General features: G+C 43.6%; 1 protein-coding gene across 2 annotated transcripts in view; it reads right to left on the bottom strand.

The window, feature by feature from the left end:
* Positions 1–1,510: 1,510 nt before the first annotated feature.
* Positions 1,511–13,913, bottom strand: part of NCBP1 (nuclear cap binding protein subunit 1) — a 30,397-nt gene continuing 17,994 nt past the window's right edge. For both annotated transcript variants that reach the window (XM_048503916.1, XM_048503917.1), the window contains 12 exons: positions 13,551–13,615; positions 13,305–13,367; positions 12,454–12,528; positions 11,082–11,185; positions 9,611–9,733; positions 8,027–8,129; positions 6,879–6,972; positions 6,049–6,152; positions 5,300–5,414; positions 4,004–4,138; positions 3,371–3,484; positions 1,511–2,180 (listed from right to left, as the gene is read on the bottom strand). In XM_048503916.1, the coding sequence (XP_048359873.1) occupies positions 2,067–2,180; positions 3,371–3,484; positions 4,004–4,138; positions 5,300–5,414; positions 6,049–6,152; positions 6,879–6,972; positions 8,027–8,129; positions 9,611–9,733; positions 11,082–11,185; positions 12,454–12,528; positions 13,305–13,367; positions 13,551–13,615 (1,209 nt within the window). In that variant the 3' untranslated portion in view covers positions 1,511–2,066. The remainder of the gene's footprint in view (positions 2,181–3,370; positions 3,485–4,003; positions 4,139–5,299; positions 5,415–6,048; positions 6,153–6,878; positions 6,973–8,026; positions 8,130–9,610; positions 9,734–11,081; positions 11,186–12,453; positions 12,529–13,304; positions 13,368–13,550; positions 13,616–13,913) is intronic.

The raw sequence follows: 13,913 nt of genomic DNA on the forward strand, positions 1-13,913 counted from the left end.
CGATGAATCTTTGATCATAAATAAAAATACTACTACTACTAGAGTTTATTTTGTGCCCATCTTCTTTGCAAGAGCCCTGGTTGTTTGTAGTCTAGGCTTAGAACAGGGGTCTGCAACCTGCGGCTCTCCATATGTTCATGAACTACAATTCCCATCAGTCCCTGCCAGGATGGCCAATTGGCCATGCTGGCAGGGGCTGATGGGAATTGTAGTTCATGAACATCTGGAGAGCCGCAGGTTGCAGATCCCTGGCTTAGAAGGATTGTAGGCTAGAACAGTCCACCTGTGCACTTAGGAAAGCTGATTTAGTTCTGCTACCTCCAACGCAGCCTCTTACTGAGATAAGAACATAAGAAAGAGCCTGCTGGAACACACCAGAATCCATCTAGTCCAGCACTCTGCTAATCACAGTGGCCCACCAGGTGCCTTTGGGAGCTCACATGCAGGATGTGAGCTTCATTCCCTCATACAGGAAAGGAGGCTGCTGATTAAAAGCCAACCTCTCTCCCTGCCCCCCTTTTCCAAGGGCAAAAAGTTCAAGAAAATGAATAGTGAGGCTGATGAAGTGGAAAACAGTTTGGATCTATACCCTGTTTTTCTCTCATGTAAAGATTCTCAACATGTGACTAACTCAGGGGTCTGCAACCTGTGGCTCTCCAGATGTTCATGGACTACAATTCCCATCAGCCCCTGCCAGCATGGCCAATTGGTCACACACCAGTTCGTGTGTAGGGGCAGAAAAACAAATCCAGTTATCAGATAAGAGTCTGCTGCTCAGGTGGAGGAGCAGGGAATCAAACCTGGATCTCCAGTCTTACCCAGACCACGTTGGATCTCTCTTTGCATGGTTTCACAAAGACTCCGGGCCTCATTTAAACTGTGCTGTGGCTTATCTAAAGCTGGTACACTCAATAGGTTCCATACAACCACACTTAATCAACTGTTGGGCAAACTAAGCACATTCGGCTGTTTTGCATGGATTGTAACACTTGGGACACACTTGGAAGAAGAAGAGTTTGGATGACTAGCCCAAGGTCACCCAGCAAGCATGTGTTGGAGTGCACAAGCTTTTCAGGTTCACTAGATAAGCCTCCACAGCTCATGGCAGAGAAGGGAATCAAACCCAGTTCCCCAGATTAGAGGGCACCTGCTCTTAGGACAGGCAAAGCTGATCAGTTTGTCTCACCTGCTGAACACTTCCTTCTTGTTGATATGAACAATCCTTCCTGAGGGAGCTTAGAATCTTTGTGTTTTCAGAATGCTTACCTCTTGGTGATGACAGCATCAAGCAGGAAGTAGTTCCCAGAATCCTAATGCCATCTACGAGTCACAAACTCATAGATGGCATAAAGATGCCCCCCCTCCCCTCCATGCATTCAGATGACATATTTCCAACTTTGAAAGGGTGCAAAGTACTGGCCAACTGTTACTATAGTTATCCTTACAGGCTATTGCAGAGGGAATGGGATCGTCCACTTGCATTTTGATCCAAAAGAAACACACTAGACCGTTTTTACAAAACATATTTCAATTGTATTTCAACCATGTTTCCTCCAAATGTGAAAATTAATGTTGATAACATATACTCTAGGCTTGACCTTTTTAGCACTGCTGCAAGTCCTATGCATCTGTTCCGAGGAGTTTAATGTCACCCACTAGAAAAACTGCCCTTCAGCCAGGTACACAAATCTCGAGACTCTCTTCACATTAAATGAAGGAATGGGTTCACAAGAGGGGTCAAGCAAAGATAAATGGGACTCCAATTCTATTTTTCCTATATTTATACAAACCATTGAGTGAACAAAACAAATGCTAGGATGAAGCCAGCATTCAAGCCATTTCAAAATAATTAAAAAAATTCCACACATTATTCCATCCCAATCACCTAGCGGTTGTAACTAGAGTAAGGCCTCTACTGCTAAAAGTTTCCCCCATTAGAGTACTGTATAGCTTTATCCAGGACAGCACAGTAAGCTCCTTTTTCAAATTAAAAGATGCCAAATCTTCCTGTTTTTTGTTCAAAAAGGATGACATCAATAGGTCCTGTACAAAAAAACAGCAGCTACTCAGGCCTGCAGCGCACAGAACTGTTGAAAAACGGCAAGTATGTGATGATCCAACTCTGCCGTGAAAAGAAGGTTCTCCAAAGTCACCATGTACTGCTGGATGGTCTGATGGTGCTGCAAACAGGAAAGAGACATCTCAGTGACTCAGGCCTTTAGTCTCAGTGTGACACGCCCTCCCGAAAGGAGGCCCACATTTAGAACTGTACTGGTGACACCTCCGCATGGCTGAGAGGAACTAATTTAGATATGGACTGTTGCCATGCGTCCACACTTGCACGTGCTACGGCCCTGTGGTTATCCCACCTAAGGTTATAGACCTCCAAAGCGCAACAAACCACAAAGGCCTAGACAGTCTTCTGTACACAGGCTGGTTTAAATGATTACTGTGGTTTTCCACCAGGTGTTCTTTAAGAGACATATAAAACCATGAGGGGGCAAAGTATCTGTAAGTTACAAAATATAATTGTACTGAAATAAACCAGCAACACAGTTTAAAGCTGTATTACTGTAGAGATTAGATGACGAGTCCAAGGAGTTGATACTCATGTTGGCTTTCGGTGTCAATGGGCTTTGGGGGTGACTATTCACAGCCAGAAGTATAAGCTCTGTTTTCAGAGGCAGCTCATCTCTGCTTACCAGATAAGCTGGAGATGACCTCAGTCACTGTTACAAAATGTGAGCTGCAAGGACAGCCACCCACAGCCAACATCCAACATAGAAATCAAGTTCAGTTGTAACAGCTGATGGATTTAACCACTATTCTGAAATAGTCACACGGCAGCAGAAGAATTAACGTGCAACGCAATACAGTTATCCCTTCCATATAGCGACTTTCCCCATCGTGGTTTTGATATATCACAGGTCGATATAAGAAATGAAATGGGAATTGGGGGGGGGAGTTTTGCGGAAGCCGTGGACAACATGCAAAAGCCAGCAGAAGACACAGAAAAGGTTTAGAAACTCAGAAATGCATAAAATATATGTATAGTATTATATGATATCAACATATTTTATATTTTAATACCATAAATATACACAATTTCTTTTTAAAAGTTAACAGAAAATTTCAGACATTCTCTGGTATGAAAGGAGGGCCAAAAATGTTTTACGTGGAGTTCCAAATTGCGGCTTAGGGGGCGCATGTTCCCCAGTGATGTGGAAGAGGTAACTGTATAAAAGAACAGTTAAAATCTAAGCGATACGTTTGGGGCTGGCATGTCAGCCAACTGCATTGTCAAGGGATGGGCACAAAGAGAAATCCAAGTTAAACCACAGCTGTCCTTTAAGTTGTATCCAACACCCACCTGTAAAAAGATCTGCTGCAGCCTCTCTATACAGTTCTTGTACCAAGGTGTGATGGCATCAATTCCACCTGTTTCACACCGCACAAGGTGCTCTGTTAGGATCATAATGAAACGCTAGGAAGGAAAGACAAGGCGAGTGAATTGCCATCTGACTGATGATTTCCAAGTTAATGGTCAAGAGACAAGATGATGCCCGTGCTTCAAACTCTCAAACAGAAAAAGGACGTTTGAGAAAGAGCATCTCTGAATGACGTATGAGACAATACAGTCAGGAAGTTCTGCAATATTGTCTGGAAATCTTGTGCATTTGGGTCTTTGATTAAAAAATACACTTCCTAATCTAGATTCAAGTCCAGGAGCACCTCAGAGACCCACATGACTTTTGAGGTATAAGCTTCCAAGAGTAAAAACTCCCTCCGTCAGAGCTCATACCCCCAAAATCATGTGGCCCTCTAAGGTGCTAATGGACTTGAACCTAGCTGATCTACTGCAAACCAACACAGCTACCCCCTGAAGCTACATTCTATACTAGAATTTTTGCTAAGCTGGGATTCAAATCCTATGATGTTCCCTGCTCACCCTCAAAACTAAAACATCAGCCCTCTGTTGGCCAGTGAACGCTTCATCTTTTACCTGGAATATCACAAGGAAGAGGTTCTTTTGCTCGCTCTGAGCAGACTCAACTTTTTCTTGCAAGCGTTCTATCTGTTCTCCCAGGGGCCCATCTTCCCGGTCGCTGCTATGATGGTCATCGTCATCACTGTCTCGCTGGAGTGAGGATTAAAGAAAAATGAGGTGAGTATAGGCAAGCCAGCAGGGGGCACCACATGTAGCTCATTTTAAAACAGTGGTTCTCAACCTGTGGGTCGCGACCCCTTTGGGGGTCGAACAACCCTTCCACAGGGGTCGCCTAAGACCATTGGTAAACGGTCTTTTTATATTTTATATATACCAATTTTATGGTTGGGGTCACCACAACATGAGGAACTGCATTAAAGGGTCACGGCATTAGGAAGGTTGAGAACCACTGTTTTAAAACAACAAGTTCATGGGCCGAGTTCATGTCTGGCTGCAGCAGTTGTCTTGTAGGATGTGGCAGGACAAGCATTTCCACAGATGACTAACCAGCAGTTGTACAATCTTGCCTGGCCTACCCAAGTTTTTATTTAGAGCTTGAAGGTCTCCAAGAGACAGATCTCAGCGCACTTTTACACCCTCCCCTCCAAGATTTATTAGCATAAAAAGCAGACTGAGCCCTGTTCAACCCAAGTTAGTAGATTCGTGTGTGCCCAACTTCTACTCCATTCAGTTCTGGCCAGGGAGGGCCGAGTATCAAACTGCATAAAATAAATAAAATAAGGAGTCTTGCTCCTCCCACCTTACAAAGCATATGTGAAGATACTATGCACACAATGTGCACAGTTTGTTGAATTCATTACCAGCAGCTCAGATGGTTCCCACTTGTGAACTTTGCCAAGGTACCCAAGTGGCTAGAGTTTGGAAAAGGATGCAAGACCAGACAGGCTTTGGTCTGACCCAGTGACACAATGTAAGAAGAGCCATGTTGGATAAGACCAAAGGCCCATTTAGTCTAGCATTCTGCTAACACAGTGGCCAACCAGCTGCCTCTAAGAAGCCCCCAAACAGGAAGACTGCAACAGCATTATGTCACCTGTGCTCCCCAGCAACTGAGACATACTACCTCTGGTAGTGGATGGAGTAGATCCTGATCATGATTACTAGCCATTAGTAGCCCAGCCCTCCATGAATTCATCCACACCCCTTTAAAAGTCTTCAAAGTTGGCAGCTATGATCACATTCAATGGCAACAAGTTCCACAAATTAACAACATGATGGAAGACTTTAAAAGCAGTGTGGACAAATTTATCCGTCCTGGATCTCCTACCCTTCAGTTTACATGTTACCTACACGTTTGTGATGCTTGGCCAGTCTTGCTTTGGCCTCTTCTAACTCCTTCTGGATCATCACCACATGCTTGTTCATTTTCCGGATTGTGGAGTGCAAGATTTCCCATATATAAAACCTAGCAGAGAAAACAGCAACATACACCCTCTTGTACAAAATAAGTTCGCTTATATCAGCTAAAGGCTGATACATTATTGATATGTTACATTACACACTCTTGCAGAGGAAGTTATAAAAGGCAGGGTACTATAGACTATGACTAATCAGCCACCATCATGATTAGACCTTTCCTATCATTAAGAAGCCACTTCATGCAATGGTTAACTAGAAGCTGTTGAATATGAGAAAAATATAATTTTCTAAGGTTTTCTCAGAGATTGACAGGGAAGATTGTTCACTCATCACGAACGGTTCTTTTGTGAAAGTCAGTATCCTTGCTTCTACACCTCACTCACAACACTCTGAATTATTTCAAATTGCATGCACAATACTTTAATTACAGGGGGAGGGGGTAATAGAGATGAGGCCCTGACCGGGATAGCCCAGGCTCGCCTGATCTTAACAGACCTCAGAAGCTAAGCGGCGTTGGCCCCGGTTAGCACTTGGATGAGAGACCACCAGGGAAGTCCAGGCAGGAAATGGCAACCTGCCTTTGAATGTCTTTTGCCTTGAAACCCCCTTGAAGTGCGGGCTGTAACTTGACGACACTTTACGTATACAGTGCAGAGAAACGAGAAGATAAGTTTAGTTACCGAGTGAAGTCATGAGCCAGTTCTGGAGAGAAAATCCAGTTTGCTACTGCAGCACAATCCACAATCTGTGTGCGAATCATCTTATCCACTAGTACAGCGATCATCTGCATTACGGGAGTGAAAGACCTTGGTTCAGGTTTTCAAAAATAGATTCCTTTTTACAGCCACAGCTAAGTTAGCACCAGGGAATCACTTTTTTTGTCATTTGTTTGCCACCTGGTGACAATTTATGCACCCCGCCCCGCACTACTGCATTCCCAAAATTTCCAACAGTTGTGGTCACAACCCTCCCCCCAACAAAAGCTACACTCCTATGCATACAAAGGTTTTATGGATTCCTTCTCCCTGCCACCCTGTAGTGTCTTAATACCACCGGTTCTGGGAGTCTTCCCTTTCCATTTCTGTGAGTCACTGTCCAACATGTATCCCCTCTGCATTTGTTTGGTGAACTAATTGAGACAATATGTGTGTATTCTTTTCAGTGTTACGAATTAAACTGGGCCTGCCTCCAATTTTAATCTTGACAGAAGAATTGTGCCACTGTTATCATTACTGTAGGGCAGATTATAAAATTGTAGGCAGGATTTGTTCCTAGTTACTGCACCCTACCGGAGGAGCTTTACAATATCATCAACAACTGACATCTGGGAAACATTATGCTATGAGATATAACTTGGCTATTGTTATGTCAGACGTGTCTAAACTCTGGTTCATGGCTTATGTGGCATCAAATCAGAGCCTGAAATCCAGAAGAGGAAGAAGGCCAAGCCAAACTTTAAACTGTCAATAAGAGCAAAGTGACATTCAAGTGTTTGATGAATTCCTCTCACCTGTGGATGGTTCTTCCAAAGTTCGTACATAACTCTAAGGGTGTGAAGTTTCCCTTCATCGCTTTCTGCCAATGTTTTGAAGACTTCGCGAAATCTTTTCAGAATAGGAAAAGGCAGGGAATCAAAGATCACACAGTGAGCAGTTGATAAGTAAAGCACCTTCTCTCTTGGCCAGGAGGGTTGCAGAATACTGAGGGGACTACAACAACGTAAAGTGGTGGTGAGGAACAGAAGGTGGCCAAAGTCTTGCCAGATCCACATGCCCTATTTTCACTCACCAGAGAACACAATGGAATGGGAAGGGCCAATACCATGAGCTACGTCGGCCTGCAGCAAAGAATTTTAACACTTGCTTTCTGTTGGAAAACAGCAAGGAGAAGCACTGAATCCCAGTGCCAGAATCAGGGGAAGTCTTTGGTTTGTATGCCTATTGCTGGCCTTGTTGTGATCCTAGGACTACAGTGTGGCCTATGGGCCTAGAGAGGTCTATATTAAAGTAGCTAGTAGGCCTACACACTCCAGGTACACTCTGGGCCTTGTGATTGGTGGACAAGAGTTTGGAGGGAAAACTAGGACCAAAACTAGGATGGAGGTGGATCAGTGATTAAGGTGATCAGTGAAAGGTTGTTTGCAGGCTTTGCAGTTTGGAAGCCATTGGTACAGCTCTTTTCCCCCCCTCTTCTCTGGTGGTGACTTGAGTCTGTACCTCCACAACTAACAGTGATTGCTGTGATTGTGAAGTTAAGCAGGTTACATTGTATCAGAGGTGGGATCCAGCAGGTTCTCACAGGTTCCCGAGAGTAGGTTACTAATTATTTGTGTGTGCCGAGAGGGGGTTACTAATTGGTGATTTTGCCACATGATTTTTGCCTTAGTTATGCCCCTCCTCTCAGCAGTAGTGCGCAGAACTTGAAGCAGTCTAGCAGGAGGTGCACCGGCGTGCATGGCAGCCTGCACCTGCGTGCATTCGTTTCCTGCCCAAGGACCGGCGCAGTGGCTGCGTCCTTGCCACAGCCCCGCCCAGGAATGCCCCGCCCATCCCCATTGGCGGTATGCCACAGTTTGAATCCCACCACCATGGGAACCTGTTACTAAAATTTTTGGATCCCACCATGCATTGGATGTGTAGACAAACTGATAGTACTCACTTTCCCAGGGCACTAAAGGAGTGACTGAATGATTTGGCAGCCAAATGAAGAAGGGTCTGTACAAATATTTCTATCTTCAGAGGATTGAAGGAGAAGCCTTCATCTGGAGAGAGAGAAAGGTCCATAAGTCAGTATTGCCCCCACAGCTTTGATTCATGATTGATTAATTTATCAGCATTCTGGGGGCCTGTCTTCATTTTTCCCCAGAAAAATGCAAGACTCTCTCACAATAATGGTACGTGGTAACAGTTTAGATGCAACTCTCCTCCAGCACGTCAGGCTGTTTGTTCCAAATTAGCCACAGCGTATTTGCCAAGGGTATGCCTCTGTAGTCCAAGGGATTTTATCTTTTCTTTAAAAAAAAACACCAGGATCAATTCCAACAAAGCTGCACAAGAATTTTTTCAAAGATATGAATGTGCTCATGCTAAGCTATTGTTGACTTACTTTCAAAGTATATTTTAATAAGACCCAGCGTGTATCAGTTAAGAGTGGTGGACTCTGGGTGAACCAGGTTTGTTTTCCCACTCCTCCACATGAAGCCTGCCAGGCAGCCTTGGACCAGTCACAGTTCCCACTGTCTCTTGCCTCGAAAACATTACGGGGTCGCCATAAATTCGCTGTGACCTGACAGCACTTTCTACCATTTTTTTTTTACTAAATAAGACTCCAAATGAACATTAATCATGAGAATTTTCAAGCAGGCCAAACAAAGTCCTATTTTTGCTCAATCTTTCTGCATGCTCAGTTAAATAAGCAATTTAGATCAATCCATGTTGGTGACAGACAATATATGACCAGTGTCCACGGAATCACGAAACTAATCCCAAAAGGAATTTGGACCAGTTTAGGTCAAATTTAATTCTAAAGAATCTCTTTACACCCTGACCCACACAGCCTTAGAATGAGATAACTGTAGTCAGTGACTTACAGTAGTATCCAGGTGGACAAGCAGCTGCAGAAAAAGGTGTTGGCAGCTATGTACCAGCAAGTTTTAAATTCACCCCTTAACCATTCTATTTTATGCATACTCACTACACAGCGCATTGGTCCACTAGTACACATCTTGAAATCTTACTGGATAGTCATCGAACACGAGGCAAAAGGAATCTGGACCAGTTTAGGTCAAATTTAATTCTAAAGAATCTCTTTATACCCTGACCCACACAGCCTTAGAATGAGATAACTGTAGTCAGTGACTTACAGTAGCATCCAGGTGGACCAGCAGCTGCAGAAAAAGGTGTTAGCAGCTATGTACCAGCAAGTTTTAAATTCACCCCTTAACCATTCTATTTTATGCATACTCACTACACAGCATATTGGTCCACTAGTACACATCTTGAAATCTTATTGGATAGTCATCGAACACGCGGCAGTCACGCAGCATGTCGCTGGCATTGCAGTGGTCAGCAAGCTTAATTACAACTATTACACTTACATCTTAGTCTTACCCAAAACTAAAATGGACTATACTCCAATTAGCCACCCACCAACAGAAGAGAACATTCCTCTTTAATTACAATCTTCTCGGTCTCACGTACCGTTTCCTCCCTAACTTGGCATTTTTCCCTGGCAAATCCTTACCATCATCGTCGTCTTGGTTGGGATTGGGCACGTCCTTCAGGATGGTGAGGATTTCACTGTTGCTGGCTTTGTTTTTTATGGCGATGTTTAAACAGAGGGCAACGTTGTACCCAGGAAGATCCTCTAAAAATAAAGACAAAATTGGTCTTGTCGCAAATCTGGCACATTTCTTTGGTAAACGAAAGATTACCACCAACTTCCTGTCCCAGTAAGGGCTGGTGACTTCCAGGACTCATTCAGGTTCACCCTCCCCTCCCTCCCTTGCCAGTCTGGACCTGCATTTTAACCCAAGTATCATGTTAAAACACTAGAATCTTCACTGCGTGACTGCAAACAAACTCTGTGCAGGCAAGAATATTCTTAAACCATATGTTCATTTTAAAAGGTATCCTGTTAAAATAGAACTTCTGCCAGAAATGTTGATAAGTTATGTTGACATTTTATAGTTGGCCCCTCCTCCTCCTGGAGGTGGTGTAGTAATGAAGAGCAGGTGGACTCTAATCTGGAGAATTGGGTTTGATTCCCCACTCCTCCACATGAGCAGCTGACTCTTATCTGGTGACCCAGATTTCTTTTCCCACTCCTACATTCCAGCTGGGTGACCTTGGGCTAGTCACAGTTCTCTCAGAACTCTCTTAGCCTCACCTGCCTCACAAGGTGCTGTTGTGGAGAGAGGAAGGGAAAGGAGTTTGTAAGCCACCTTGAATCTCCTTATAGGAGAGAAAGGTGGAGTATAAACACAAACTCCTCTTTTTCATCTGTGGCAGCCATTATGTAGTTGCATCAACCACTCTGTGACAGAATTCCAAATGTCCCTGTAGGGTCAAAAACGTTGGGGACCCCTGCCCTAAAGTTTCTTTTGAGCTCTTGAGGAGAACAGGCTGCAGTAAAACTGCATATCTTTAACGATTTCTATATCCTTTCTCTTTTTTTATCCTCACAGGACCAGTTGAGGTAAATTAGATGGAGCAAAACAGCAGCTGTATCAAATTCAACTACTGAGTTTTACAGCTCAAGAGGGTTCTAAACTGAGGTCACTCCAAGCCCAAAGTCAGAGACTCTATCTGGTCAGAACCCCTGACCAGATCCCTTACAGCTGCCTGGCAAAATCTATTTCATGGGAGGTTTTTAATGCTGTAGCCACCTAGAGATCCTGTGTATAGGTAGGGCATAAATATAAAAAACAAATTCCCACAGTGTAGTTATAGGGCTGGGGTTATGACAGAATAGCTCATATAAGGCCCGAAGATTTCAGTGGCATTCAACAGCAGTAATCTGCAGAAGACGGCCTCATTAGTCTTTGAGCTGCTGAACCACACAAGGTTTCAGCGAACCAATTCTCCAAATTTCTCCGTCCCAAACTTATTTGTTTCGTCCTGAAGGGCAATGAGGTCGCATCTCAAATCGTAACCGGTCGTTCTCTCAGGAATTATGATTTCGTCTAAAGAAGCCGAACGAACAGCATACGTACTGTTGCTTTCATCTCCGTATTTATAAATACACACTGGATTTGCAGGAGTTAGAACTGAAAAAGAGGCAGGAACAACATCTACTATTTGCTGATGGTAGGACAGCCTGCGGGGGGGAAAGAGAGAAGATTTTACAGGATGTGAACAAGGGACTTTTTCAGATGCCAAGCACAGAATAGACAGATCATGAGTTAGGACAGCACTCCTCTGGTCAATACTGGAAGTTTCCAGGTCATGATGCCGCCTGAAAAAATACACGGTTTTCCTACTTAAAAATCTGTTCACTTCTCGAGCTGGAGTGCAAAATAGCCATGCTTTCAGAACTCTTACTGCAGCCTAGAAACCTTTAAAAAATGAAAACTTGTCATTCCTAAGTGTGAAAAAGCCAGGCAGACGTCATACGTCGCCACTGGTAACAAGCCTCAATGAAGTTCCTTCTTCACATCCGGATTCGAATTCTATTAATCTACAGAATGCAAAAGTATTGGCTTCAGCTGCATAGGGTTATGAAATGTCCTACTACTGAGACAGCACTGAAAGACAGCGTGGCTGTCTCAAGTTCTTGTTTCAGCTGGAATGCCAAACCGCAGTTTGGTGTGGCACAGATGAGCCAGGTTCCTGGACCCTTCCTCCTCCACCTCAATTAGGGACTTCGACTTTTAGTGAAAACCACTGACTGATGTTATACCTGAACTGGCAACCTCTGGTTTGCACTTGGCCCTCCAAACTAAGATTTGAAGCTGGCATGAAAATCACAGTCCAAACTAGGATTTGAAGGTGGCTTGCAAATCACAGTCTGGAGGCCAAGCACAAACCACAGCTTGCTGTGAAGAGGGGATTGTGTACTGCCTCCTGTGAGGACCCACCTATGAGAGACTCTGCCCATTTCTGCCATCTCACTGCTTTATTTCGAGTATCCTAAGCTGGTTTCTCCTTTTGGGGCCTTTCCCAGACTGGCCTAGCGGGGTGTGAGAATGAGCCTGAGGGGGCAGGGCCGGAGTTCTCTTGAAGTTCTGTCTGTGATTTTTGCTTCGTTGGCTACAAGGCAATGGACGACCTAAGCTTTGCAATAAAGATTCCTTTCTTTTATGGAGATTCTAATTGTCTGGACTCAGTTCGTTACACTTGCCTGATCATATGCAACAGCAAGAACTGATTTGCACAAAAGAAGTAGTCACTAACTGAACACATGCAGAGAAGAAAGAGGACGGAGCACATGCTCACAGTGACACACCAGTCTGAGAACTGAGAGAGAGGCTGTTCTATGCATTCCATCACAGCTTTCCAAAGTTAATGCCATCTCAATACAACTCTTATTCTGGCTAACTGTATCCTAAGCACGATCCCCATTTGAAATTCTGAAATTTTACTCACCTCATGCATTTCTCCAACACTTCTCTTACAAATTTAGGTCTGGGCTTGTCTAGTTCGTAAGTAAGACATTCTGCCCTGTTATTGAATGGTAACAAAATTATAGAATTACTATTAATCCATTTACACATTCAGAGTATCTATCTCTCTTGTACATGTTGGTTAGACACTTTTATGCTCCACCGAAGCATCAGTAAGAAAGCAAGTTAACACTGGACTAGAATTTATAATATCACAAACTGCAAAGTTATTCCCGCCTAATTTGCTCAAAAAGGGAAGTGATTTTAAACTAGGGAGATCAGCGAGTTAACTTTCCACAAAAAGTCAGCAGCTGTATCTGAGGCTATCATACTTTGGTTATACCATGAGAAGACAAGAATCAATGGAAAAGACGGGGCTGGGGCCACTAGGAAAAGCTGAGGCTTTTAGTGTTATAGGAATGACCTAATAATATGAGATGGGACCAAACCAAATGAGGGCTAATAAGTTTTGAGTGCGTCATTAGATTTATAGAACATTTTGGAAGACAATCATTCTTAGGGTCGCCATAAGTCAAAAGCGACCTGGCAGTACTTAATATGCACACACACAGCAATTAGCACCATAGAGACAAGTACCTCAGAACGAGCTATGACTTATGCCCGTGGTGGCAAACCTTTGGCACTCCAGATGTTATGGACTACAATTCCCATCAGCCCCAATTGGCCATGCTGGCAGGGGCTGACGGGAATTGTAGTCCATAACATCTGGAGTGCCAAAGGTTCGCCACCACTGATAAGGACATAATAGGAAGCCAAGTCATTTTGAAAGGAAGCTAGAAGCAAAAGCTTAGAACAGGGCATACGGAAACTTACCAGTCCTCCCAGCTCCAACGGAACTGAAAGTTACTCAAATGGTGGGAAAACCAATTGTTGAACCTTAAATTGAAAACAAAAGTCAAGTTCCAGTAATTTTTCACAACTATTCCCAGAGCCATAACTTAAAATCCACTGCACAAAACAAGAGCAGCCCATAAAACAACTTTGGCAAACTATACAGAGAAGGAGCAGTTCAAAATAGACTTTCACCAAGCTCCTCAGAAATCTAGTGCTTTTACTCACCTATCTATGCACACTGTGTTCATAGTATCCAAGCGCATGTACAGCATTTCTGTGGCTTGTGCCAGCTGTGAGTTTCTGGTTAAGGTACCAAATGGGATGAGTCCTTAAAGTGTTCTAACTTTATGGTTTTTGAGCACATGTGCAAAATCCCCAGCATATTCAGATATGAAGAATGATTCAGGTACTTTTGTCTCAACTTCAAAATACAAAAGCAGCAAAGGTGAAATTCTTTTCATTCAACCTGCTTTGCATAATTTAGCATTCCAATTATTTTTCTGGCAAAAAACTAAGAGATCAGAGATTAGCAAGAATGTTTAGCTCCCCTTTCAGAGATGTCACAAAGGAGCAGAATCTACAATCAAC

This window comes from Sphaerodactylus townsendi, linkage group LG07 (genome assembly GCF_021028975.2).
Source record: "Sphaerodactylus townsendi isolate TG3544 linkage group LG07, MPM_Stown_v2.3, whole genome shotgun sequence".
In the NCBI taxonomy this organism is placed as follows: Eukaryota; Metazoa; Chordata; class Lepidosauria; order Squamata; family Sphaerodactylidae; genus Sphaerodactylus; species Sphaerodactylus townsendi.